Source organism: Schistocerca cancellata, chromosome 2 (assembly GCF_023864275.1).
Source record: "Schistocerca cancellata isolate TAMUIC-IGC-003103 chromosome 2, iqSchCanc2.1, whole genome shotgun sequence".
NCBI lineage: Eukaryota > Metazoa > Arthropoda > Insecta > Orthoptera > Acrididae > Schistocerca > Schistocerca cancellata.
This window is the reverse complement of record NC_064627.1, coordinates 215038707-215065428: the sequence shown is the minus strand read 5'-3', so window position 1 is coordinate 215065428 and position 26722 is coordinate 215038707. Positions and strand designations below refer to the sequence as shown.

At 40.8% G+C, this 26722-nt stretch overlaps 1 protein-coding gene across 4 annotated transcripts in view; it reads left to right on the top strand.

Moving 5' to 3' along the window:
- The window catches only part of LOC126161543 (dual 3',5'-cyclic-AMP and -GMP phosphodiesterase 11), a 386751-nt gene extending 364297 nt beyond the window's left edge, over positions 1–22454 (top strand). For all 4 annotated transcript variants that reach the window (XM_049917471.1, XM_049917470.1, XM_049917469.1 and 1 more), the window contains 3 exons: positions 3636–3710; positions 6054–6137; positions 21608–22454. In XM_049917471.1, the coding sequence (XP_049773428.1) occupies positions 3636–3710; positions 6054–6137; positions 21608–21733 (285 nt within the window). In that variant the 3' untranslated portion in view covers positions 21734–22454. The remainder of the gene's footprint in view (positions 1–3635; positions 3711–6053; positions 6138–21607) is intronic.
- The last annotated feature ends 4268 nt before the right edge of the window (positions 22455–26722 follow it).

Below are 26722 nucleotides of genomic sequence, written 5' to 3'. Positions count from 1 at the left end.
ATCTTTTTCTGGCTGCAGCGATGTTGGAGATTTGATGTTTTACTGGTTTCATGATATTCGGAGTACACTCGTGAAGTGGTTGTATGGGAAAATCCCCATTTGATCACTACCTTGGAGATGCTTTGTCCAATCACTCATGTGCTGACTATAAATTTTGATAACTTGCCATTGTAGCAGCAGTAACCAATCTAACAACTGCACCAGACACTTGTCGTCTTACATATGCATTGCTGACCACAGTGCCATTGTCTGCCTGTTCACGTATCTCTATATTTGAATACACATGCCTATAACAATTTCTTTAGTGCTTCAGTCTATCTTTAACGCATTAAGAGATAATTATGATGGAGAAGTTCATCACATCACTCTGACTGGGGGTAGGAATGGTACACCATTTTCTTCGAATTATTTTCTTGATTCTTAGATGAAAAACAGCATATTCTGATCTGAGCTGCCAGAATTGGTAGTCATGTGTGCGTGAGATGTGATTGATGGTGTGAATGAATGGGGTGTGTGTGTGTGTGTGTGTGTGTGTGTGTGTGTGTGTGTGTGTGTGTGTGTGTTCTTTTTCTGATGGAGGCTGTTGCTAAAAGCTTATGTGTGTCATTTTTATGGTAAATAGCAGTCTGTCTGTTCCTACATAAAAATCAAATCTGTTGGATGAATAGTTTGTGTAAAATCATGTGAGAAAGACTAGAGAGCTAATGAAGTGTGCATGACATTCTACCCACAACGGCACTACTGCGCCTTGACTGACAAGCTAATTAGCATTCTCCGTGTGCACCTGTAGACACGTATAGATCCACTGGACAGCGTGATGAGTCATTAGGCAGGCTACCATATTTCTTTCTCTTCTTACACAAAGGGAGAATTTGATCTTGTTAAAGTTCAGTTTGTGTAATTCTGACTTAGGTATTTTTCGTATGTGTTACCATACATTTCACAGATGATGATTCAAGGAATTTAATTTTTTGGTCCTATATAATCTTTGAAACATTCATTTACTCTCTGGTTATAGTAATATCATTGACTTTGTTCAGTGTGTGTGTGTTCCATCACATTACAGTTGTACAATAAATTTTCATTTTACTTCTGGCACTATTGAAGAGTAGATATATTATTTCATTTATATTTTGATGGAATTTATAGTACTGTCACGCTGTTGTAATTGGATTTTCAGTGCATAATTTGTAGTTGTGTGTTTGGTGATTAAAGTAGAATGAGTGCAATTAATATGCTGATTAAAATGTTACAGAAGGTAACTGTCAATCATTTGTGGTCGTGTATTTGGTGATTAACGTAACAGTGGCACAGTACTGTAGATTTTACACTACTGCCATTCCCTCAAAAGAGGGTTCCTTATACAGTAACAAACTTATAGTAGGTGTAATAAGTAGTTTTTCTTCTGTCCATGTCACAGGAAAACACTGTCATTGCAAGTACAATTTTGCAACATAATATGAATTATAATAAAATACTCAGAGATGGTCACAGAAAAAGATGATATTTCATTAATGGTGAAAGGTTTTAGTCTATACAGGTTACCTTCAGATGATAAGGCATTTCTGAAACTTAAACATAAATTTTCTTTGAGGGATATCAGGAATTAAAACACATTAACAATATTCAGAAACATAATATAAGTTATGATAAAAAACAAAAGATTTATACCTTTCAGTTATCTTCTGAGACATTGAATAGAGATTAAATGTGTGCCGGAAGACACCCTCATCAACTGCTGAATGGTGCAAGAGTGCTATGAGCTATAAAGGCGTAACTCCCCCCACTTCACCTTCAGGTGCTTTGTGCTATTTAGCAGTTAACTATGGTGGTTCCTGACATATACATAGTTTAGTTCTGCTCATTGCCTCTGCAGATCACTATTGGCTATAAATATTTTTTGTTTTGTTGTCATTTATATTATTTTGTGAATACTGTTAATGTGTTTCAGTTTTTGATTTCCCTCAATGAAAATTTATATTAACATTTCAAGGGTGCCTTATTGTCTGAAAGTAATCTGTATAGATTGAAACTTGTCACCATTAATAAAATATCCCTAGCTTGCAATCAAGATTGAGTGTGTATTACACTTGGATTTAGATCACTGTTTCTTCCAAATACACTCCTGGAAATTGAAATAAGAACACCGTGAATTCATTGTCCCAGGAAGGGGAAACTTTATTGACACATTCCTGGGGTCAAATATATCACATGATCACACTGACAGAACCACAGGCACATAGACACAGGCAACAGAGCATGCACAATGTCGGCACTAGTACAGTGTATATCCACCTTTCGCAGCAATGCAGGCTGCTATTCTCCCATGGAGACGATCGTAGGGATGCTGGATGTAGTCCTGTGGAACGGCTTGTCATGCCATTTCCACCTGGTGCCTCAGTTGGACCAGCGTTCGTGCTGGACGTGCAGACCGCGTGAGACGACGCTTCATCCAGTCCCAAACATGCTCAATGGGGGACAGATCCGGAGATCTTGCTGGCCAGGGTAGTTGACTTACACCTTCTAGAGCTCGTTGGGTGGCACGGGATACATGCGGACGTGCATTGTCCTGTTGGAACAGCAAGTTCCCTTGCCGGTCTAGGAATGGTAGAACGATGGGTTCGATGACGGTTTGGATGTACCGTGCACTATTCAGTGTCCCCTCGACGATCACCAGTGGTGTACGGCCAGTGTAGGAGATCGCTCCCCACACCATGATGCCGGGTGTTGGCCCTGTGTGCCTCGGTCGTATGCAGTCCTGATTGTGGCGCTCACCTGCACGGCGCCAAACACGCATACGACCATCATTGGCACCAAGGCAGAAGCGACTCTCATCGCTGAAGACGACACGTCTCCATTCGTCCCTCCATTCACGCCTGTCGCGACACCACTGGAGGCGGGCTGCACGATGTTGGGGCGTGAGCGGAAGACGGCCTAACGGTGTGCGGGACCGTAGCCCAGCTTCATGGAGACGGTTGCGAATGGTCCTCGCCGATACCCCAGGAGCAACAGTGTCCCTAATTTGCTGGGAAGTGGCGGTGCGGTCCCCTACGGCACTGCGTAGGATCCTACGGTCTTGGCGTGCATCCGTGCGTCGCTGCGGTCCGGCCCCAGGTCGACGGGCACGTGCACCTTCCGCCGACCACTGGCGACAACATCGATGTACTGTGGAGACCTCACGCCCCACGTGTTGAGCAATTCGGCGGTACGTCCACCCAGCCTCCCGCATGCCCACTATACGCCCTCGCTCAAAGTCCGTCAACTGCACATATGGTTCACGTCCACGCTGTCGCGGCATGCTACTAGTGTTAAAGACTGCGATGGAGCTCCGTATGCCACGGCAAACTGGCTGACACTGACGGCGGCGGTGCACAAATGCTGCGCAGCTAGCGCCATTCGACGGCCAACACCGCGGTTCCTGGTGTGTCCGCTGTGCCGTGCGTGTGATCATTGCTTGTACAGCCCTCTCGCAGTATCTGGAGCAAGTATGGTGGGTCTGACACACCGGTGTCAATGTGTTCTTTTTTCCATTTCCAGGAGTGTATGTTATCAAAAATCATAATGTGAACTGTCTGAAAACATGATGTTCTTATGTAAACCGGTGTACTGTGTGACAGTTGAGTATTTTGTTTTAGGTGGCAGAACTGGTGTCAAGTGAATTCTTTGAACAGGGTGATATGGAACGTCAGGAACTGAATATCACACCTATTGTGAGTACTATTTTTAAAATTTTGAAAAAAAATTTGGTAACATATGCAATAAAATTTTAAGCTTTTAGGATAACTGACACTATTTTTTCTACTGCATGAGCATATTAATTCAGACATTCCATATCTTTTAATATCTCGATCTTTTTGCTATCTGCCAAATGCTCATCAGCTACCGTTATTTCCTCATTTTCAAATTAAGTGACAACTGAGTAATTGAGCTGAGTGTGGCAGAGCACATCTCTTTTAGAAAACAAGCTTTGTATCAAGTTCTGAACACCACAACTATTTTAGGATAACTAACATTATTTTTTCTACAAAGTGAGCATAATAATTCAGATATTCCATATCTTTTAATATCTCAATCTTTTCATTATCTGAACATCACACCTATTGTGAGTACTATTTTTAAAATTTTGAAAAAAATGTGGTAACATATGCAATAAAATTTTAAGCTTTTAGGATAACTGACACTATTTTTTCTACTGCATGAGCATATTAATTCAGACATTCCATATCTTTTAATATCTCGATCTTTTTGCTATCTGCCAAATGCTCATCAGCTACCGTTATTTCCTCATTTTCAAATTAAGTGACAACTGAGTAATCGAGCTGAGTGTGGCAGAGCACATCTCTTTTAGAAAACAAGCTTTGTATCAAGTTCTGAACACCACAACTATTTTAGGATAACTAACATTATTTTTTCTACAAAGTGAGCATAATAATTCAGATATTCCATATCTTTTAATATCTCAATCTTTTCATTATCTGACCAAATGATCATCAGCTTCTGTCATTTCCTCATTTTCAAATTAAGTGACAACTGAGAAATCAAGTTGAATGTGGCAGAGCACACCTCTTTTAGAAAACAAGCTTTGTATCAAATTCTCAACATCACAACTATTTTGTTGGTGTATGAAGGTGGGCTGAGTAGTATACTGTCTTCTTCTAGTCATATATTCATACAAAAATATTCCGTTCATGTTTAATTAAACATGTCTGCCACAATTTTTCTTATTTATTTTATGAAAAATATATCTAATCTACAGTTATAGTATGATTTAAAGGTAAGAGTATTTGTCATACTAAATAAGGAATGTTAAGGCAGGCCACACTTATTATTTTTGGTGAAACACTTTATCTTAAAATTTCAGGTATCCAAGAAACATTTCTGGAACTTGATCTTTTAGGATAGCTTCTAACTCTTTCGGTGATGCTTTTTCAATATCGCTCGTGCCTGTAAAATGAGGAACCTCTGATGGTTTCTTTAGTTTTGGAAATAGACGAAGTCACATGGGGCCATTTTTTGCATGTATGGAGACTGGAGCATTGCATATTAATTTTGACCAAACCTTCAGAAACAACAAAGTGAGCAAATGTGTTATTGTGGTGAAAAAGTCATTAATTCTTATGCCAAGAATTCAAGCATCCCCTCCCCCCTTTCCCCATGATTGCTTCATGCAAACTTGTAAGTAGTACTCCTTGTGGCGAGAACGCATGGCACATTATGCTGTTAAAATCAAGGGAGGCATTGAGTATATGTTTCACATTTGATTGCACTTGTTGAGTTTCTTTTTACTTGGCAGTCCAGGATGCTTATCCTCAAATGACTGAGCCTTGGTTTAGATGTTATATCAGGAAACACCTGTTTTATCACCTGTTTCAGCACATTTCAATAGTTCTGCATTATTGTTGACTTCATCTAATGACTCGTGACCAACTTACATTCACTGCTGTTTGTTTTCAAAATTCAACAATTTTAGAATAAACTTTTGTATCATATCCTTTACAACCAAAACTTCTCCAGAAATATTGTATGATGGGCCACTTGATATGCCAACTTCATCAGCAACTTCTCTGACTGTGATTTGGAAATCATTCATAATAATTTCTTTCACTTTTTCCATGATTTCATTGGTTGATGATATGCTGAGACATCCAGGGCGCACATCATTTTCAGTGTCTTTGTGGCCTTCTTCAAAACACTAACACCACTCATAAACTCTTCTTTCACCCATAGCAAGCTCACCAAAAGCTGTGTCTAACACTTCTAATACTTGATCCATTTTTATACAAAATAAATAAACACCAATACTACAAAAATACATGTAACATTTCTGATAGGTAATGTCTGACTAAATATCCAATTTGGCTAACAATGTACAGATAATTTTCGGGCATGTTTAACAACACAGCAGTGAAAAAATTACACTAATTGGACTAGTACAATATGTGAAATTACAATATGCACATTACTTTTTGACCACACCTCTTATCTGTTAGTGTTCTTTTTTCTAAATTTATTGCTTATCTTATACCCAGGGTAATGCTTCATATTTCTTACAGGATCTAATGAACCGAGAAAAGGAAGACCAGTTGCCCCTAATGCAAGTTGGATTTATAGATTCCATATGCCTTCCAATATATGAGGTAAGAGATACCACTGATGCTTAACTGTCGTCCAGACTGAATTATCTCCCTTTCAAGTATCCTTGCTGTGTAGCTCATTTATGAGAGTAACTTCACCTTTCTGAACATTTGAAGAGTGGAGATGAAAAACCATCTAAGTGCCATATCTGACATTTGTCAGGAGGCATTTTATCCCTGTTTTTAGATAACTAATTTGTACCCAAAAAATTGAGAAAATATTCTGATACAACAGATTTATGCTGTGCACCATATCAATACAAAAAAAATGAGAAAAATTAGAAACTTTACTAATAATGTTTAAGTTCCTTATCAGGTAACTGACTGCTTCTAAGTGCCAATATGAAAGCTCTTGCAAGATGATTCTTGCAAAGAATAAAACAACCAGTCATTGTTAATAAGTCTATTTATTTACACAAATACTGTCATTACCATTTTCAAATTGATGTGTTGATCATAAGATGGTTTTCCATGTTAGTATTACATTTTTTGTTGTTCTCATTATTTTTTGGCTGTTTTCTTTCTCAGTAATTAATGTAACCAACAAGAAATGTAACAGAAATATGAATAGCCACCTGAAGATGAACCTATCAGTTGAACACTGGTAACAGCGCTATTTTTATAAAGAAATACCATCATCAAAAGTGGCTGGTTGCTGTTGCCTTCTTTGCAAGAATTAATTTGTGTTTTGTACAGAGCCACAGTCTCAGAAATGTCAGTTTTTGACAAAATAACAGGAAGAAAGCGTTTGTTCCAAGTACCATTAATAATGAAGTACTGCATTTAATTTGTGGTAACACAAATGCAGAAACACAGTGTTAGATTAAAAGTATCTGTGCCTGGCAAGAACACGTAATCAAGGAACAAACAAAGGTTGTTGTGAGTGGAGCACTTTATGAACACCAAGTACATAAATGAAAAAGCTAATGACCAAAGCAGAGTTGATATCCGGATAGCAGCTAGGTGAGGTTTCACAGAGCTCATGTGGTGTATTAAACAGGACTGGCCAGCAGTCACTCACTCAGATTCTTGCTGGTATTGGATCAATCAACATGACCCTGTAATTGTCTCTCTTATGGTGCCAAATAGATACTAACAATAGTGCCTCAGATCTGCTACTGATATATGCCATTTGTGGGACACAGGAGGTCGAACAGGGAGTGATGCCTGCACCCATGCAGGGTTTTGGCCAGACTGACTCCACTGATAGGGATGGAGTGATAAACCATGAGGAAGCTGTGCAAGGCATTGTCGGTAGATGGCGTCTTCAAGACCTTCTCCATGTGAGTCTTGAAGTGCAGACTATCCACTTAGCCGCCGCACAGGAGGCATGGGGTAAAGGTGCAATGGCCAGATGGCTGATGCCACTGCAGCAGTAGAATGCTTTAAAGTGAGCCAACGTAATTTGGAGCATGTTGTCAGACACCAGGGTGCAAGGTTCCCCCTAATGGCAAAAATACTCTCAAAAATACAAATAAATGTTAGCAGGGGTGCTGGTCAATGACATGTGTGACAAATGGAAAGTTTGGGAGGGCATCTTCCACCAGCGACCATATAGTACCCTGAAATGGACCTGCAAAATTGATATGTACCATCTCACAAGATTGGTTAGGTAGGGGCCATTGCGAAAAATGTTGAGCTGGGGAAGCTTGATTGAGATAGCATGTAGGCTTTGATGCCGGGTGTGGAAACTTAACTCCTGGGCAATGTTTTCATAGGCCTCATCTTCCATTTTTGTGCATGAAGGAGCTAGAGGGTGCAAGGATAGGGATGGGGTGGAATGACAACCCGGTGGTCAGAATCCTATATGATCAATATTAAGGTGCCCTGCATGATGTTTAGCCAATAGCACAGTACAAAATAATTGTGTTCTAGCTAACCTTCCGGCCTATTGACAAAATATTGTGCAGCACTGGATCACAGGAAAATGCTGAAGTGACGTCATTTGCCATCAGCAGGTATTCATAGAAGGATGTTGGGACCTATTGATGCAGTGAAAAGCAAACAGTTTCCTGGAGATTAAATTCCACACTGGGGCAAAGAGGGAGGTGGTACAGGGTATGTGTGTTGACTGGGGGGGGGGGGGGGGGGGATAGGGGTGAAAATGGATTTTGTTATGGAAACCACTTAAAAACAATTTCCAGCACTGCAGATACTGTGTCATCTTATTTGGGAGCATAGACTGATACCCAAGCAAGGAAATAAAGGTGAAATTTGCTGCTGTACAAATATACATGAAACTTCGTGCCTCCATAAATGGTTGCTGAATTCCCCTTCTCAAACTGGGAATAGTTGAGCTGTGCACCATTTAATGTTTTGGAGGCAAAAGTAGTTGCATGCTCTGAACTATCTGACAACTTGTGACAAAGCCACCACAGTGTTGTACTGCGGTGTGTGGGCATTGCCAGTGTCAACAGCAGACCGTGTGTGTAATGCATCAGATATGAGGCTGCCTTGAAACTGTCCTTAAGGCACTGAAAAGCCTGTTGATAGTTGGTGACCACACTAATTTGACACCTGCACAGCTGATTGAGAGGGTGTTCAGTCTGCGAAACTTGGGAAATTAAGTTGATGCAATGTGTTATTTTTCCTAGAAATGACTGGAACTGTTTAAAGTTGGTTGGCTCTGGCATCTTTATGATCGAGTTGACATGGTTGTGTGTGCACGTGATATCTTTATGAATAAAGAATGCACCCCAGATGGCTGATGCTGGAGACACAGAAAGTGCACTTTTACAGTTGGCAATGGCTGTTTGAAAAAGGATTTCAAGATACTAGTGATGTTCTGCATATGTCAGCCCCCTAACGATAATAACCCAGTTAGTTGAGACAGTGCAGAATACCGTGAATCAACTGTTCCAAATGCTCTTGTAAAATGATGGGTGCATTCACAATACCAGACAGCAAATGATTACACCACCTATACAAGCTCATTAGTGTATTTAAAACTAGCAACTTCCATGAATCTCATGAAGCAGCAGTTTAAGGTATGCATCTTTTAAATCAGTTTTCAGTAAATATTGGTCCCAAGATCATTTGGACAACAAGTTCTCTGGGTGAGGCACTAGAGTATATGCCACTGTGGCTGACATGTAATTAACTTGGTCCTGTACTGTGAACCCAAAACTGGTAAGGACGTCTCAGCTGAAAATGTTATTAACAGTAGGGGAGCACCCAACCAAGAAGGTTAGTTTTATATCTTCAAATTTAACACATTTTTCGGACAACACAACAACACATATAAGTCACTGAGTAAGTTGACCTGTGTACAAGTCAGCATTCGATTAAACACTGAGTCTCAGGCTAGCAGCCGCTGCTCGGCTGGCCGCTTAGGTGGCGCAGCTGCTGCCTGGCTGGCAGACAGCGCCGCACGTAGAGGACGTGCGTAATTGCGCGGCGGCACTTTGAATAATCGGCGAGTCACAACACTTTTCCCCCCTTTGAAATTGTTGCACTGGTCTTGATGGAGGTGTCCTGGAGATGGCTAACGTCCATAGGCGTTGTTTAACTCGCCGTAAAGTCTCGAGGAGGAGGCTTCCCGTACGGACGGAAGTGTCCCCGATGATAACGGGTCGAGATACAGGAGACGTAGGGGTTGAATCGGCTGGGGCCCCCTGCACCAATCTGCCCGTTGCGGCAAGTCCAGTTGATATGACAGGAGACATGGGCGATGTGTCGGCATCTGTTGGAGGAGGAGGCGAGTAGATGGACTCTGACAGAGGACGGTCCTCCAGTTCCTGCATGGGCACGTCTCCTGGTGGCGTCCGTTCTGGTGCTGGCATCGTGATGACGGTGAGAGGGCTGCGTTGTGAGTATTGAGAGATGCCAAGATCCCGAGCATCAGGTAGAGCCAAAGGTGGTGTGGCGGCATTCGGAACAGGCGTTGCTGGCACCCGAGGCCGAAGCTGGTCCGAATGACGCACTGCAACACCCGTGTCCATCTGGATTTCATACAGGCATCTGCCACGGTGTCGTAAGATGCGGCCCGGGCTCCATTTTGGCCGCCTGCCATATCCCCGTACCCAGACGAGGTCGTCGGCGGTGAACCGGCCAAGTGAAGGCACCCTAGGCCGTGAGGCAGGAGGCCGCAGAAGATGAAGTAGCGTGCGGGGCTGTCGGCCATGTAAGAGCTCAGCCGGGCTGTGATCGCCCATGGGGGTGAAACGGTAAGACGCCAGGAACTGGAGAAGCACGTCATCATCAGCAGAAGAAGTCAGAAGTTTCCGCATCTGAGCCTTAAATGCGCGGACCAGTCGTTCAGCCTCACCGTTGGATTGTGGATGGAACGGCGGGGCCGTGACATGCGTAACGCCGTGACGAGCACAAAAATCTGCAAAGTCGGAAGAGGCAAATTGCGGACCATTATCAGTAACAAGAGTAGAGGGGAGGCCTTCCAAAGAAAAAATGCGGGCGAGAGCACTGGTGGTTGCCGCGGTGGTAGGTGACGTGCAACGGACAATGAAAGGAAAGTTAGAATAGGCATCAATTACGAGGAGCCAATAAGTACCTATAAAGGGTCCCGCAAAGTCAGCATGAATGCGCTCCCAGGGCTTCTCAGGCGAAGGCCACGGGGACAAAGATGACTTCGGGGCAGCAGCCTGTGACGCACAAGGGCCGCAGGCAGCGACCATGTGTGCGATGTCAGAGTCGATGCCAGGCCAGTACACATGACGGCGTGCCAGAGATTTTGTGCGAGACACACCCCAGTGCCCCTGGTGAAGGAGGCGCAAGACCGAAGCACGCAAAGACGCAGGTACCACAACACGCGGCGAAGCATTGTCAGTGGAGAGGAGGATAACACCATCCCTAGCCGTGAGGCGGTAGCGCAAAGTGTAGTAGTTCCGCAACAGATCAGAAGTCTTAGCGGACGGGCGATCTGGCCAACCCTTCTGAATACAGCGTAAAACCTGGGAGAGGGTAGGGTCAGAACCCGTAGCAGCCGCCAGCCTGTCCCCAGTAATGGGGAACCCGTCCACAACCCGCTGCTCGGCAACATCCAGGTGGAAACACAAAAGTTCGTCCCTATCGAATGCCTGATCAGGACCCATGGGAAGGCGAGACAAAGCATCAGCATTCGCATGTTGAGCCGTTGGCCGGAAATGAATCTCATAATTGAAACGGGACAAGTAAAGAGCCCAACGCTGGAGGCGGTGTGCAGCCTTGTCGGGAAGTGATGTTGATGGATGAAACAAGGAAACAAGCGGTTTGTGATCCGTAACAAGATGAAATTTTGAGCCATAGAGAAAAACACCAAACTTATGAAGAGCATAAATGATGGCCAAAGCTTCTTTCTCAATTTGAGAATACTTTTGTTGGGCATCCGTGAGCGTTTTGGAGGCATAAGCGATGGGTTGTTCCGAACCGTCAGAAAAACGGTGCGCAAGGACTGCACCGACCCCGTATTGAGAGGCGTCTGTGGCAAGAACAAGATGTTGGTCAGGTCGATAAGTAGCCAGGCACGGGGCCTGTTTCAGCATAGTCTTTAATTTCCGGAAAGCCGCGTCACATGACGCGGACCAGTGAAAAGGCACGTTTTTATGCAACAGGCGATGCCGCAGGCGGTAAAAACTTGTGATAGTATGCTATGTTCCCCAAGAAAGCCTGCAGTTCCTTAACAGATGTAGGGTGAGGAAGGGCATCGATCGCAGCAACAGTGTGTTGAAGCGGACGAATACCATCCCGAGAGAGTTGAAACCCCAAGTACGTGATAGATGCCTGAAAGAATTGTGATTTCTGAAGATTACACTTAAGACCGGCAGTCTGTAAGACATTAAAAAGTGTGCGGAGATTTTGAAGATGTTCTTCAGTGGTGGAGCCAGTGACAACAATGTCGTCCATGTAATTGATACACCCCGGGACAGGGAGCAATAATTGTTCCAAGAATCGCTGAAAAAGAGCAGGGGCGCTAGCAACCCCGAATGGTAAGCGTTGGTATTGATAGAGGCCGAAAGGCGTGTTAAGGACCAGAAACTGCCGGGAAGCAGCGTCGAGAGGAAGTTGATGATAAGCTTCCGACAGGTCAATTTTAGAAAAATACTGTCCTCCAGCGAGTTTAGTGAACAGTTCTTCAGGACGGGGCATAGGGTAAGTGTCGATGAGGCATTGAGCATTTACAGTGGCTTTGAAATCGCCACAGAGACGAATATCACCATTGGGCTTAGCAACTACAACGACAGGAGAGGACCACACACTGGAAGTGACAGGAAGCAAGAAGGGCCACAGGAATGGGCCGAGCCCGAAAAAACTTAGGCCGAGCAGTGGGTTTGAGCGTGATATGAGCTTCAAAGTCGTTTGCACGGCCTAACCCAGGAGAAAAAAGGGACGAAAATGTCGTCGACAAGGAATCCAGTTGAGCATAAGGAATAGCGACAGAGACAATATTGACAGAGTCATCTATGGAGAACCCAAAAACGCGAAAGGCATCAAAACCAAAAAGATTTTCTGTGGTGCTCTGGTCGACCACAAATATGGGAACAGTGCGAACGATGGATTTGTAAGATACCTCAGCATTGAACTGTCCCAAGAGAGAAATCTTCTGTTTATTGTACATCCATAATTGCCGAGTGACAGGGGACAGGAGTGGAGAACCCAGCTGAAGATACGTCTGAGAATTAATTATAGTGGCAGCAGAACCGGTATCCACTTGCATGCGAACATCTCGACCAAGGATTTGGACAGTGAGGAATAACTTCCCTGAAAGGGAAGAAGTGCAATTGACAGACAACACAGAATCAGAATCAGCGTCATGTTCATGAACATCATGTATGCGGTCGGATTTACAAACGGAAGACACATGACCTTTCTTTTTGCAATTGTGACACACAGCCCAATGTTGGGGACAATCCTCGCATGAATGTTTCGTAAAACACTGCGGACATGAAGGAAGTTGCCGGGGATTTTGCTGCAGTTTCTTAGTGGGTTGTTTACGGCTAGGCCGAGGCTGTGCGTGGGAGCGTACTGCGGCCACGTCGGCCGGCGGGGACGCGCCGCACGCGTCGTCAACAGCGCACAGAGGTTGTATTTCCCCGACGTCACCCCACGCCTCTATTTGCGCCCCAGCGGCACGAGAAATTTCAAAAGACTGCGCAATGGAGAGAACCTCATCTAGAGTCGGATTCGCCAACTGAAGGGCACGTTGCCGAACTTCTTTGTCGGGTGCCGACCGGATAATAGCATCCCGTACCATGGAATTGGCATAGGATTCTTTGTGAACGTCAGTAACAAATTGACACTTTCGACTGAGGCCGTGAAGTTCAGCAGCCCAAGCGCGATAGGACTGATTTGGTTGTTTTTGACAACGATAAAAGGCAACACGAGAGGCTACCACATGCGATTGCTTTTGAAAATAGACAGACAGAAGGGAGCACATTTCAGCAAAGGACAAAGACGCAGGATCCTTCAAAGGAGCCAACTGCGACAACAACCGATACATTTGAAGTGAAATCCAGGAAAGGAACAGAGACTTACATGGTTGTTCGTCCGTGACATGAAATGCCAAGAAGTGCTGTCGAAGACGTTTTTCATAATCAGACCAGCCTTCCGCCGTCTCGTCGTAAGGTGGAAAAGGAGGTACAGCCAATGACGAGAAACGCCCCGCATTGGACGCCGCGACGAAATCGCAAATCGCCGCTGTTAGAAGCGTTTGCTGTTCAAGGAGATTTTGCAAGAGCTGCTCGACAGTAGCCATGGAACCCTGTGAGTCAACGGTGAAAAGGAAAAATCCACTACCTCGTCGCCAATTTTTATATCTTCAAATTTAACACATTTTTCGGACAACACAACAACACATATAAGTCACTGAGTAAGTTGACCTGTGTACAAGTCGGCATTCGATTAAACACTGAGTCTCAGTCTAGCAGCCGCTGCTCGGCTGGCCGCTTAGGTGGCGCAGTTGCTGCCTGGCTGGCAGACAGTGCCGCACGTAGAGGACGTGCGTAATTGCGCGGCGGCACTTTGAATAATCGGCGAGTCACAACAGTTAGTTTGTGTCCAATGTGTTTATATTTAGCTGCCAATGACAATTCTCTGAGAAGAGGACTAAACCTACAATAATAAGACAGGATACAGTGGTGGGCCCAGTGCAGCAAAGGGGAACCAAGCTGCTGATATTCCTTGTGTATTAAACACACAGCTGGGCCCATGAACAGCTGGACAAGCTGAATGGCATCAGAGCCAGTGTGAGCTTGCTTGCTGGTTCTATGGTCATGGTTGTATGTACCACAGCATTTTTCTTCTGTTACCTTGGAGAAAATAGCTGGTGGGCCAGTTGTTGACAGATGACAGGCAGGTGAAAGCTCTTGCCACAGGCCCAACATTTTGCTGCATGATGTAGGCATCAGATTCCATTATATTCAGTGCCACATTCCAGGCAGAACTAAAGGTTCTTCAACATACATGTCATACATCACAATGCCAAGAAAGGAGGGACCTTGTGATCCACCCAAAATTACAAAAAAAAGGTCTTGCAACATTGATGAGGGAGCAAAATAGGCAACATAATAAGTATTTCACAAAACACTAGCAGTTTGGTGAGATATGAGGGGCATTAGTAGATGACGATGATGACTTTGGAATCATGAGTTGACTGGTACTTGGATGGTGACTAATGGTCTGGGAAAGCTTAGTTTCATTTGTAAAAACTTTCTGAGCCTCCGAAACAACCTCGGAAGAATTAGCAATTGGAAGTACTTTACTAAGACTAGGAATGGATTTAGCTACAGCTTTTGTGGTGACCTCCCTGTCAGGGGTAGGATGCACAGTCCCATCTCAAATCAGTGATTCCATATAGGAGACTTTTCTGACATCTGAAATTGTGCTAGCTAAGACAGTTCACTAGGGTCCAAAAGTGGTTTCAATTTTTGCACTGCTTCGTATAAACAAGTAGTAGAAGACAAAAGCAAAGCACTTTGCTGCCTGCAAGACAGTGGAGTACTAGACTTGCCAGCTCTCAGATGACTTGCTGAAAGCAGAAAATGGCTTTGGGGGGGGGGGGGGGGGGCAGCCATGGCCATCAACTGTGATGTGTTTGTTGCTGCTGGGACATGAGCTGTAGAAAAGTGGCCTGCTGCTCTTTATGCTGTTGTTCTTGAGCCACACACTGTTGCTCTTTTATGCTGTTGCTGCCAAAGTTCCATTAACTTGAAGTTTCTAATACTGATACCAGAGGCAAAAACATTGCCATAAGCATGATAAGGTAAGAACCCATCACCACTAAATGACCACACCTGGCACAGATGTGTAATCAGGGAACAAAGCTAAAGTTGTCACGAGCAGAGTGCTGTATGAACACGAAGAACATAAGCCAGAAAGTCAGTGTCTAAAGCAGGGATAGCAGATGGCGGGATCTAACAGAGCTCATGTTGTGTACTAAATAAGACTGGCCAGTGGTCACTCGCTTTGCTCTATGCTGCTGTTGGGTTAGCACACGTGGCCCTGTGGTCATACCTCTGGTGGCACAGGACAGATGCTATCTGTAGTGCCTTGTGTCTGCTGTTGATGTCCTGCACCTGCAGGGATATTAAAAAGTTTTTAACCAGTGGAACTGCTGTCAACAAGAACCAATTCTTATATCTTTTAAATTTTGGAACTCCAGGGTAAAGCACAGTTTGGCACGAAGACCATTTGCTATCTAGTAATTAATGTTTGAAAGACTTTCCCTGTGGTTTGCTGCTGGACCAAGTTAGGAACATGCAGCAGAGTGCCATGATCACAGTAGCACTGAAATTGTGTTTTGTGAAAAAATGACACTTGGAATATTTTCCATTAATTCGATATTTGTAAATAATAAATGTGTTTATATATGTGTAAAAGGATTCAGAATATCAACACTTACAGTACAAGGGTGTAACAATTTGTGGGGATATGAAATGGAATGATCATGTAGCCTTATTCATAGCAAAGCGTTTATTTATTGGTGCTGGGGAAATGTAGTCTGTCTACAAAGGAGATTGCTTATGCAACACACACATGATGCATTCCAGAATAATGCTCAAGTGTGCAGAACCCATACCAAATAGGTCTGACAGGGAATGACAATATCTGTTGCCTCAGGTTTGTTTGTCTCAAGGGAAAGCATCAGGGAACACTGGAAAACAGCAACTGGCAGTCACTTGAGGCAGTGTTAGCAAACCTGTGAAAGCCTACTTAACAGAGTTTCATGAAGCAGTGTTAAGTGAGGAATGTAGGAATATATTGCATCATTCCTACACATAAATATTTTCATTTTAGATCACTGTGCTAAATGCTAAAATTATATTTGAGTCAAAGTTGGTCTAAAGCAAAGATGGAGGTGATGAAGTTATCAAAAGCAAAGACATAAATTATGCTAGCTGGATCATTCCGCTATTTCAGTCTGAAGGACATATTTACATCAAGAAATCTTTGTAACAAAGATAAAGTTTATACAGTTATCTTGTGTAACTCTGGATTTATCAGAGACATGGAGCACACTCAAATTAATGGGAGACAAACTGAGAATATTCCACTGGAAGATAATAAGAAAGAAGTGGGGACCCATTAAGGAAGAAACAGACTACATAATTATTGTGAGCCATTTGACATCCACAGCTGGGTAAAGGCCTTTAATAGACTTTTCCAAGAATTAGAGTCATCAGCTATACACATCCATGTGGCTCCTGTATGTTTCCTTAAGTCATCTATCCTTCATTCCAGTAGGTCATTGTCTCAGTCATTTCTTATCACTTGGAAACTAGCACCTTGTACCTAATATTATAATGGTTGGACAACCTCAAATATACAATGACACATCCAGTGGTGAAAAGAAGGAAGCCTTCTGATATTGATGCAAAAAATGACTGAATGGAGGATTGAAATTGATAGCTTTTATCATCATGCCCAATCACCAGTCCATTAAATTAATTTTATTGAGCATTTTAATGTTCCAGTTTGTTTCAGCTTCAATTTATTGGTTATTGTTGGTTCTCTCATCTTCTTTACTCTGACAGTTATCAACACTATCATTTATTGGCATATTCCCTTGTTTTCATGGAATGTGCCTCTACTTCCTGACAATAGTTTCACAATTATGATCTCTGTTTTCTTTTATTGTCATTTGTGTTGTTCCTTACCTTGAAAGATGTGTCACTTTCACCTTTCTAACATTTCAATTATTTCTCTACCAATATTACAAGAAGGGAAGTTGCTACTCACCATATAGCGGAGATGCTGAGTCACAGACACAACAAAAAGACTGACAATTACAGCTTTTGGCTGTTAAGGCCTTTGTCAACAATAGACACACACCTGCACACACGCACACACTCACACAAATGCATTTCACACACATGACTGCCGTTTATTTCTGTGGCAGATCAGTCACTACTGCACAGGTAGATTGAAATATATAAGTACTACGAATAATTTGCAGCTTTATATTGCACATCATGAACTAAAGTTCAGGTCTTTGGTGTAGCAGGTAAACATTGTTGCCACACACTGCATGTAGTTGTCTAACTTCCTCAACTGTGAATTTTCTGTGGCATACAACTAGAAGATTGGAAGTACAGCAGAGATTGGCTCATGCTGAGTTACAGCTCATCATTCCTCTGATTAATTCACTGACTGCATAAGAAATTTACTGTGTACTAGAATGCAGTCATTTGCAGAATCTTTCATCAAGGTAGCGTGCATGGCAAGAGATCAGCAATATTTTTATTCACTTATCATGGATAATAGAAGGGTGCTCAGATTGTTCTCAGATCCAAGAGCTGGCTGAACTGCAGTAGTAAGTTCTGTGATACTTAGTGGGTCAGAAAACCTATATTGGAAAAACAGATGAGATGTCATATGAGGAGGAGTGTTCAATGCAGTTGACAAAAATATTGCCTCTATTGAGGTTGAAGTTGAGTCTGGGCACCTATAATAGGACTAGGTGAAATGAAGTTAATTGTTATAACAACAAAAATAATCAATTTTTGACAAAATAATTTAATTGAATAGATAAAAAAATTACTCATGCACTTGGTGAGTAGAAGTTAATTGTTAGGTATTTTTACCACCCACCTGATTCCATTGTGACCATTTTACAATCATTCAAAGAAAGTCTACAGTTAGTGGTGCTTAAATATCCTGATCACGCAATACCAGTTGTAAATAACTTTTAACCTACCAAGTATAGACAGGGACGTCTATGGGTTCATTGCGGGGGAGGGGCTACAGACATACAGACTTGTCAAATACGTTTGAACACATTTTCTGAAAACTGTCTTCACCTCTTAGTTTGGAAGCCCAAATGCAGTGGAAATACCTAACACCTTGTAGCTATAAACAGGCCAGACCTTATCGACAGCATCAGTATAGAGACAAGGATTAGTGGTCACACTGTCACTATAGCAACTGCATTCACAAAAGTTAATAAAAACATTAGGAGAGAGATTCTGCTAGAAATTACTGATAAGCAGTTGTTAGCATCTCACTCAGACAGTGAACTGACATCACATAGTTCCAATAAGATGGACATTGAGGAATTATGGATAAAGTTTATGCAGATTGTAAATTGTTGTCTAAAGAACTATGTACCTAGTAAGTGGATTAAGGTTGGAAAAGACCCACCAGGCTTTAATAATGAAATTCAGAAAATGCTGAGGAAGGTGCAAATGATGACAGGCAAACGTTATTAGAGATTTGTGCATCTATGGAAAGATTTATGTGCCACACATACAGCTATTACCACCATAATACAGTAGCAAAAGATTTGTCCGAGAACCCAAGAAAGTTCTGGTCCTATGTCAAACAGCTAAACTGGTCTAAGGCTACCATTCAGTCTGTTGTTGACTAGTCCAATGTGGAAGTTGAAGATAGTAAAATGAAAGACAAAGTTTTAAATTCCACATTTAAGAAATCATTCACACAGGAGAATTGTGCAAACATACCACTGTTTGATTGTCAATCAGAGTCCAATATGGAGGACATAATAATAAACACTCCTGGTGTAGAGAAACAACTGAAAGAGTTCAAAACAAATAAGTCACCATGCCCAAAAGGAATCCCAGTTTTGTTTTAGAAAGAGTACTGTACAGTGTTGACTCCTTACTTAGCTTGCATTAACTGCAAATCTCTCACCCAGTGTGAAGTCCCAAGCAAATGGAAAAAAAACACAGGTGACTCCTGTGTGTAAGAAGGGTAAAAAAAATGGATCCACAAAATTACAGACCAGTATTTCTAATGTTGGTTTGCTGCACAATTATTGAACATATTCTCAGTTTGAATGTAACAGTTTCTTAAGACTGAGACGCTTATGTCCACAAATCAGTATGACCATCATTGATGGCAGATTTTAGCTTGCCCTGTTTTTGTATGATATACTGTGAACCGGCAGATTCAGAAGGATGTAGGTTGCAGTAGATACTGGGAGATGAAGAAGCTTGCACAGGATAGAGTAGCATGGAGAGCTGCATCAAACCAGTCTCAGGACTGAAGACCGCGACAACAACAACTGTGAACTGGGATGGAAGGCAACAAGCAGATTCCATATTTTTAGATTTTTCACAAAGACTGTTAACGGAGCTACAAGCGTATACAATAGATCCCCATGTATGTGAGTGGCTCGAAGATTTATTAAGTAATAGAAGCCAATATGTTGTCCTCAATGGTGAGTGTTCATCGGAGAAAATGGTATCATCAGGAGTGCCCCCAAGAAGTGTGACAGGACCACTATTATTTTCTGTATATGTAAATGAGCTGGTAGATGAGGTGGGCAGCAGTCTGTGGTTGTTTGCTGGTCATGCTGTGGTATACAGGAAGGTGCTGAAGTTGAATGACTGTAGGTGGATACAAGATGACCTAGACAAAATTTCTAATTGGTGTGATGAATAGCAGCTTGCTCTAAATGTAGAAAAATATAAGTTAGTGAAGATGATTAGGAAAAAATGAGCCCATAATGTTCAAATAGAGCATTAGTAGCATGTTGCTTGATAGTCACATCAGTTAAATATCTAGGCACAATGTTGCAATGCAATATGAAATGGAACGAGCATGTGAGGATTGTAGAAAGAAGGATGAAGATAGAATTCTGTTTATTGGGAGAATTTAAGAAAGTGTGATTCACCTGTAAAGGTGATGCATATAGGACATTATTGTGACCCAATAAATAATAATAAATTCACTGGTTTTAATAAGGCTAGTAATAGGTGTTGGAAGAAAGTTTGGCAGCAAAAATGGTTGTTTTACTTCTAAGGCTCTTGGTTTTAATTTTGAGAGTCCTAAAGAAAGGGCATGAGGGGATGTTATATTAAAATGGCAAAATTGTGCTTCTGAAGTAAATGAAGTAATTGGAAGCTATACACACTACAGTGTTTATCATGTGGCAAACTAAGGATGAAGAAAGGATAAATAAAACTAAATGAAATGATGTAATGAGAAATTTAGTAAGCAACAAAGAGGTGGAAGGATCTTCAGAAATAAACAATACAATAATTAACACAAAATAAAATAAAATATGAGCCAACACTAAATTAATTTACAAAAACACAAAGCAGCAATTTACTTAAGCATGAAAGAGTAGTGAAGAACACAAAAAGTAATGAAGGTGGGAGCTGAGCTGCGGTGGAGTTAAATATCAGTAAGTAATAAACCATTGCAGTACTTTCTCTCTCTCTCTCTCTCTGTCTCTCTCTCTCTCTCTCTCTCTCTCACTCACTCACTCACACACACACACACACACACACACACACACACACACAAAATCAATTTGTGGTCTAATTTTTCAACTGTTTTCTGTTCAGCACCATGTCATTGTGAGGACTTAACTCCAGATGTTGTTGTACATGGTCTTTAGGTTCTATACATTTGTAATATCTGAATTCTGGATGAAATTTTATTGAAACTGTATAAAAAGTTGACTCCCCCCCCCCCCCTTAATATCTGAACAAGGGGGTGTTCAAAAGGTTAAAATTTCGTAATATTTTTGGCATGCTGTAAGCTGTACTACTGCAGTCTTGGAAACAACAGTTTCTAAGAATGTTGTTGGCATTAGTAAAAATCTTCAATGTGTAAGCCTGTATTGTGCTTTAAAAAGATCCATTGTTTGACAACAAATGTTCTTCACAAGAATTATAACGTACACAGTTTACGACATGACTTAATCACACACCAAAAAAGCTTTTTGTATTTTTCCTTACAATAATATTTTAATGGGAATATTTTAATGGGAATGTCTGGGAATAGGTTGTAAAGGGAAGCAGATTTTTTAACGTCTTTGTGCATGGTATTCAAACTACTATATATTATTAATAAAACAGTTGCAAATGAAAGAGCTACTAAGCTACAGGATTCTGCCTCTGCTTATGCATCAGTGTATACTTTGTATTTATGTGTGGGAGTTTTTCAGTGGGAAATTCTTGTTTGTGTCTATATTTTAACAATGAGAGTTTATTTTTTTACTAACTCCTCTTTGTACACACTAACAGATATTTGAAATGTAAGTTGCAATATGAGATTTCCTTTTGTAATTACAGGCTTTTGCAGCCCTGTCAGATAAACTGGAACCTTTGGTGGAAGGTGTACGACAGAACAGAGTAAACTGGCTGCGACTTGCTGGTGTATCACAGGATGAAGACCATAATGAACTGGAAGAACTATAGTTGACACAGGTCACAATTTTTCTGTATTGCCAGGGGCATGGAGAGTCTTTAAGGAAGACATACATGCACCAGTGGAAGTTTTTACAAACCAAAGTTCAAAAGTAGTACATACTTCAGTTTCTGTGTCTCGTGTGTATGTATGGATGTGTATATGAGAGAGAGAATGTTTGTATAAATGTATGTTACTGTGTTGGATGTGGTACCATTATTGCCAACCCTTCTGTCTCTAGCAGTTTTTGTAAGTAAAATTTGTACAGATTGTGTAAATTATATGTATATTTGGTGTACTTTAATGTATATTGCCATTCCATTCTGCTGTTTATTTATTTATCATTTGTTTTGATGCCATAACCTAAGACTCAGTAACTGAGTCTTTGATCATAGTATTTCTACTCAGGTTTAACTTTTGAAGTGTCTTGTTATAGATGCTTAGTAATTAAACAATTAATTTAATGCCAAAGGATACTTGTTTTCAACTTGGAGTAATGTGTTGTAAAAGAATTATTTTCAGTTCCTCTTTGTGCAATAATTATTTCATCAATGTGTTTCCCACCATCTGTTTTTCTGTTTGAATGCTATCACAATTTTTTGTTTTTTTAAATTTGTTCACATTCATTTATCTGGAAATGTGAGAACAGTTTTGTATCACTGGACCAACAACTGATGTATATTTTCTAAAATTTCGCAGTTTTTAATTGAAGTATTATTTCAAGTTGGAATTAACTTTTTATTTTACATCATTTGATGTAGAAAATAAAATATTTAAATTATTGCAGAATTGAATCTTATTTCTGTTTTCCTTTTTACCTCTGTTGGTTATTATGGCAGAAAGTGGGTTGTGCAGGTTATTTTCTATGAAACTGCGTCACAACCTCGGGCAACATGGAAACACTTTCTATAATTTGGGCTACTTCAGCGACACTGAAATGGGGTTGTGCATAGAACTAACAGTGAATACATCTGAGCAATCAATTTCTAAAGACATGAACTCCTCTAATGAAATGCATTTAGTTTTTTTGTGTAATATGGGCAAATCCTAGGTATTTACTAGTCAAGAGCCTAATATATTTTTTTTAAAAAATGAGCTGTAGGTTTACATCACAGGTATTCTGTTGCAGCAGTATAAATATTAGTAATTAATATGAAGATATACTCTATGGTACATAGAGGTACATTTATTTTTCTACTGGACAGATTTATTTAATTAAATGCCAAAAATAATGTTCTGTAGGACTATTTGAGTCAGTGCTTCTTGAACATGGAAAAAATAATCATGTACTTCACAGACTCCTGATAAAAATTTTGAAACTAAAAGAATTTGAAAAACAAATTATTTGGAATAGTGTATATAATATTACTGTGGAAGACACTAAACCACCGTGAGGAAATTATACATTCTTTTTCCAGTTCTGCAGTACTTACTCTTCCCCAAAGTGCTCGTATTCAACTGAGACAAAAATCTGAAATGAATAGATACCATGGTTGCCACAGGTTCTGGAAATCAGGGAATTTCTAACACCCCAGGGAAATATCAGGGAATCTGAAAAAGTACTGGAAAAATCTCGTTTTTGTCTCAGTAACTGAAATGATTTGTTTGCTGAGGCGTCAAGCATCGTCGCTGGCTGAGTGCAGCTGAGTGCGTTCGCCACTTCCCTGCTCCCTCATTACTACTGCTTCTTCCCTTTCTCTGTTCCCCTCAGCTTGCAGTCAGTGCTGTCACCACTTCTTGCCACTAACCTAGCATCTGCCAGTGAGAGGCAGGGAGGCATAAGGAGTGTTATGTTTGGATCTGATTCTCAGAAACTGTTGATGCAGCGACTGGACAAGGTGATCATGCATGCATGAGTTGCGTGTGAGTGACTGTGTGAATGTGTGTGTTCTCATTTACTGGCAAAAGCTATGGCTGAAAATTTAGTTGTGAGAGTGTGATTGTCTTTCCTACATGCCAGACTGCAGCTCAGCAATCATCTATGTGGTCCTCATTATTATTGATTCTGAGTATTTGAACAAGTTATCTGTTGCATGGATCAATCACTGTAGTCTCATTTCATCAACATGCTGTCTGTGACTTGTGAATAGCTGGTCACATGATTGGATTTCCATGCTGGGGTAAAACCGCAGGCCATTTCTGCAGGTATCTATAATGGATTGGGCCTGCCGATCTGAAGCCATTTAGTTGCCACTAATGTGAAGGCCCTGCCCATCGGATCTAGTCTCACTGATCTGCCCACAGCTGGGTCTGCTTGTGTGTGGCAAATGCAGTGGATTTTCGTGGTTTATCCATGGACCCAGGACTGTGGTGCTCCTCAGCAGGGCAGAGGCCATGGGTGATGGATTTCAGGAATTGTGACTGTCTCACTGCAAATACATTGGACAGTGAGGTCTTTTATAGACATTTTATTTGTTCTAGTACGCTTTTGCACTTCAAAAGTATTTTATATGTTATAAAGTACAAGAAGAAGAAAATTGTGTCAGTTGCTGGTGGTTTGTACACCATTTACTCATGTATTTCTCAAAAGAAAAATCACACAATATCTGTAAAATAATAGACATAACACATTGGGTAATAACTGACAATAACAAACACTGTAGAACCAACATTTTATTTGTAGTCCCCTACAGTGTTGGTTTACACAATTCTTCCCCACCTTATGCACTCCTTCAAGAGGCCTACTTTTTCCTGAGGTTATTTCTGAAATCAGTGAAGGTATTTTAAATCTGTCTTGTGACTCCAATGAAATGCATATTTTTGTGTGCTTCGTTTTACTGAAATAAAATAACATCACTGATCATAATGAAACACATTTATCATTTGGCTTGCTTTCTCCATCTAAAAACAGTTCATTACAAAAGATGTTGACATTAGTACTTAAGATTTTTACTTACATCATGAAACACCATATGCTTGCAAGTTTTTTTCTTTTCTTTTCCTTTCTTTTCTTTTCTTTTTTTTTTTTTTAATATTTCCTCATTTCCACTATTGTTTCTTGTGCTGTAGCTGCAAAGACAGATTATCAACTTACATCCTAGCTCACTGCTGAGATCTCAAAATTTGTCATGGAAAAATGCTAAGACTTGTCTGTAAATCAGGGAAATATCAAGGAATTTATGGGGAAACTTGTGGCAGCCCTTGATATTAAATGAATATTGACAAGAAGTGACTGGAAGTAAAGTGATAATATATGTTTATGTTTCTGAGATGAAATTAAGTTTGAGTTTAGTGGAACACTATATCAGTTTTTAGTTGAAGCAAGTGGCATGTTCTGCTCTCCTGGGAACATTGCCTTAACATAGCTCCTTCCGTCTATGAGAATACATATTAATCCCTGCACTGCTAGTTGTAGAATATCACTTGCCACATTATGTCCAGCAATTGTTGCCACATTATGTCCAACAATTGTAAGGCAAACAAAGGATGGCTAACAGTGGCAAATGAACTTTATGGAATTAATCTATAAACAGCTAGCATATAAGCAATCATTCCTCACAAACTTTATGTGGCACCAGAACTTTAATATTCGGGTGCACTGAGAAAATACAGGAGATGTCTGTAATTAGCACTGGATGTTCACAGGCTATTTCGTATCAGTATTAGTTTTATTACACATTTTTGACCTGAAGAATGTGATTATCTTTAATGTTACATGATTATTCATTTTTTTCTTGTTCCTTCTTTTTATCTTCCCAAAACCCCTGCATTCTGTAGCTGTGTTCCTTTTTCTTTTGCTTTGCCCCTGTTTTCCCTATTTTGTTCCTTTTCTTTCACTACAAATTTCATCCTCATGATTTTGTTTCTGCATTTGTCTCTTTCAGTTGTCTCTTTCATTAGTCATTACCATAGAGATTGCTGCTTGTCATAGGTTTTCTTATTTTTTGGAAATGATTTTTTTTATTGATCTGTTTACTTCATCAATATGACACACTAGTCTGAAGTGCTAAATAGTGTAATGATTTTCTCAGACTTCTTTCCATAGCTGCTGCTAATTAATGTAGTGTATTGACAGTTACAGGACTCGGTTTTCTAGAGTTTTGTTTGGCAATCACTTATTCAATTCCTTGAAATTTCCTTACTAGTCTATGTATCATCAGGTCATTGGATTCATGTCTGTCAGGAAAGCTTCATACCAAGGAAAACTGACTGTCCACAGACTACTGTGTTCTTGGATAGTCAACAACTAATCTATGTATCATCAGGTCATTGGATTCATGTCTGTCAGGCAAGCTGACTATCCGCAGACTAATGTGTTCCTGAATAATCAACACAAGAAATATTGGTTGATACTTCATGTATACCATAGTGAAAGAAACTAAATACAGCAAAAAAGGGAAAGGGGTTAATTTAATCACTCTTTCTGAGCAGCTGGTCAGAGCATCATGCTAAACCAAATTGGGAACAAAAACTAGCATAGATTGAAATTATGCCTGTCTAATTCTTCCTGCTCGCACCAGAAATATGGCTCAGAACCTAACACTGTGAAACCATTATTTTGTACCACACTATTTTCTTCCACCCCCTCTCAACTCTTATGCACAAGCCCATTCTCTAGGTTGAGGGATGTCTTCACACATATCTTGGATATTAAACTGTCTGTAAACCACATCCTGACCTGTGCCAATGTTCTAGAACGTTCTTGGCATCCAGAACAGAGATTTCATATGAACACTTTTCAGTTACACTCCATCATGTGTCTACCCTATGCTAACATTGCACCTCTTACCATTATCTCTTGACACAACTTTGAATGTTGTTCCCTGCTAAAAAAGGCAGCACTTGCATCAAACATGAAACATACTGTGCATTTTGCCCCTCATTTTATAGCAGTTTAGAGACATGATATGTCACCTGAGACATCTGTGTAAAATAATAAAAGTGCATACCAACATGCTCATTTATTCTAAAAAAATCCTTAAATGATTCTTGCATTAGGTATTCCTTAAATTTTGTTTTGTATTTTTGGTGTTGAGGAACAAGGATTTGATATCTGTTGA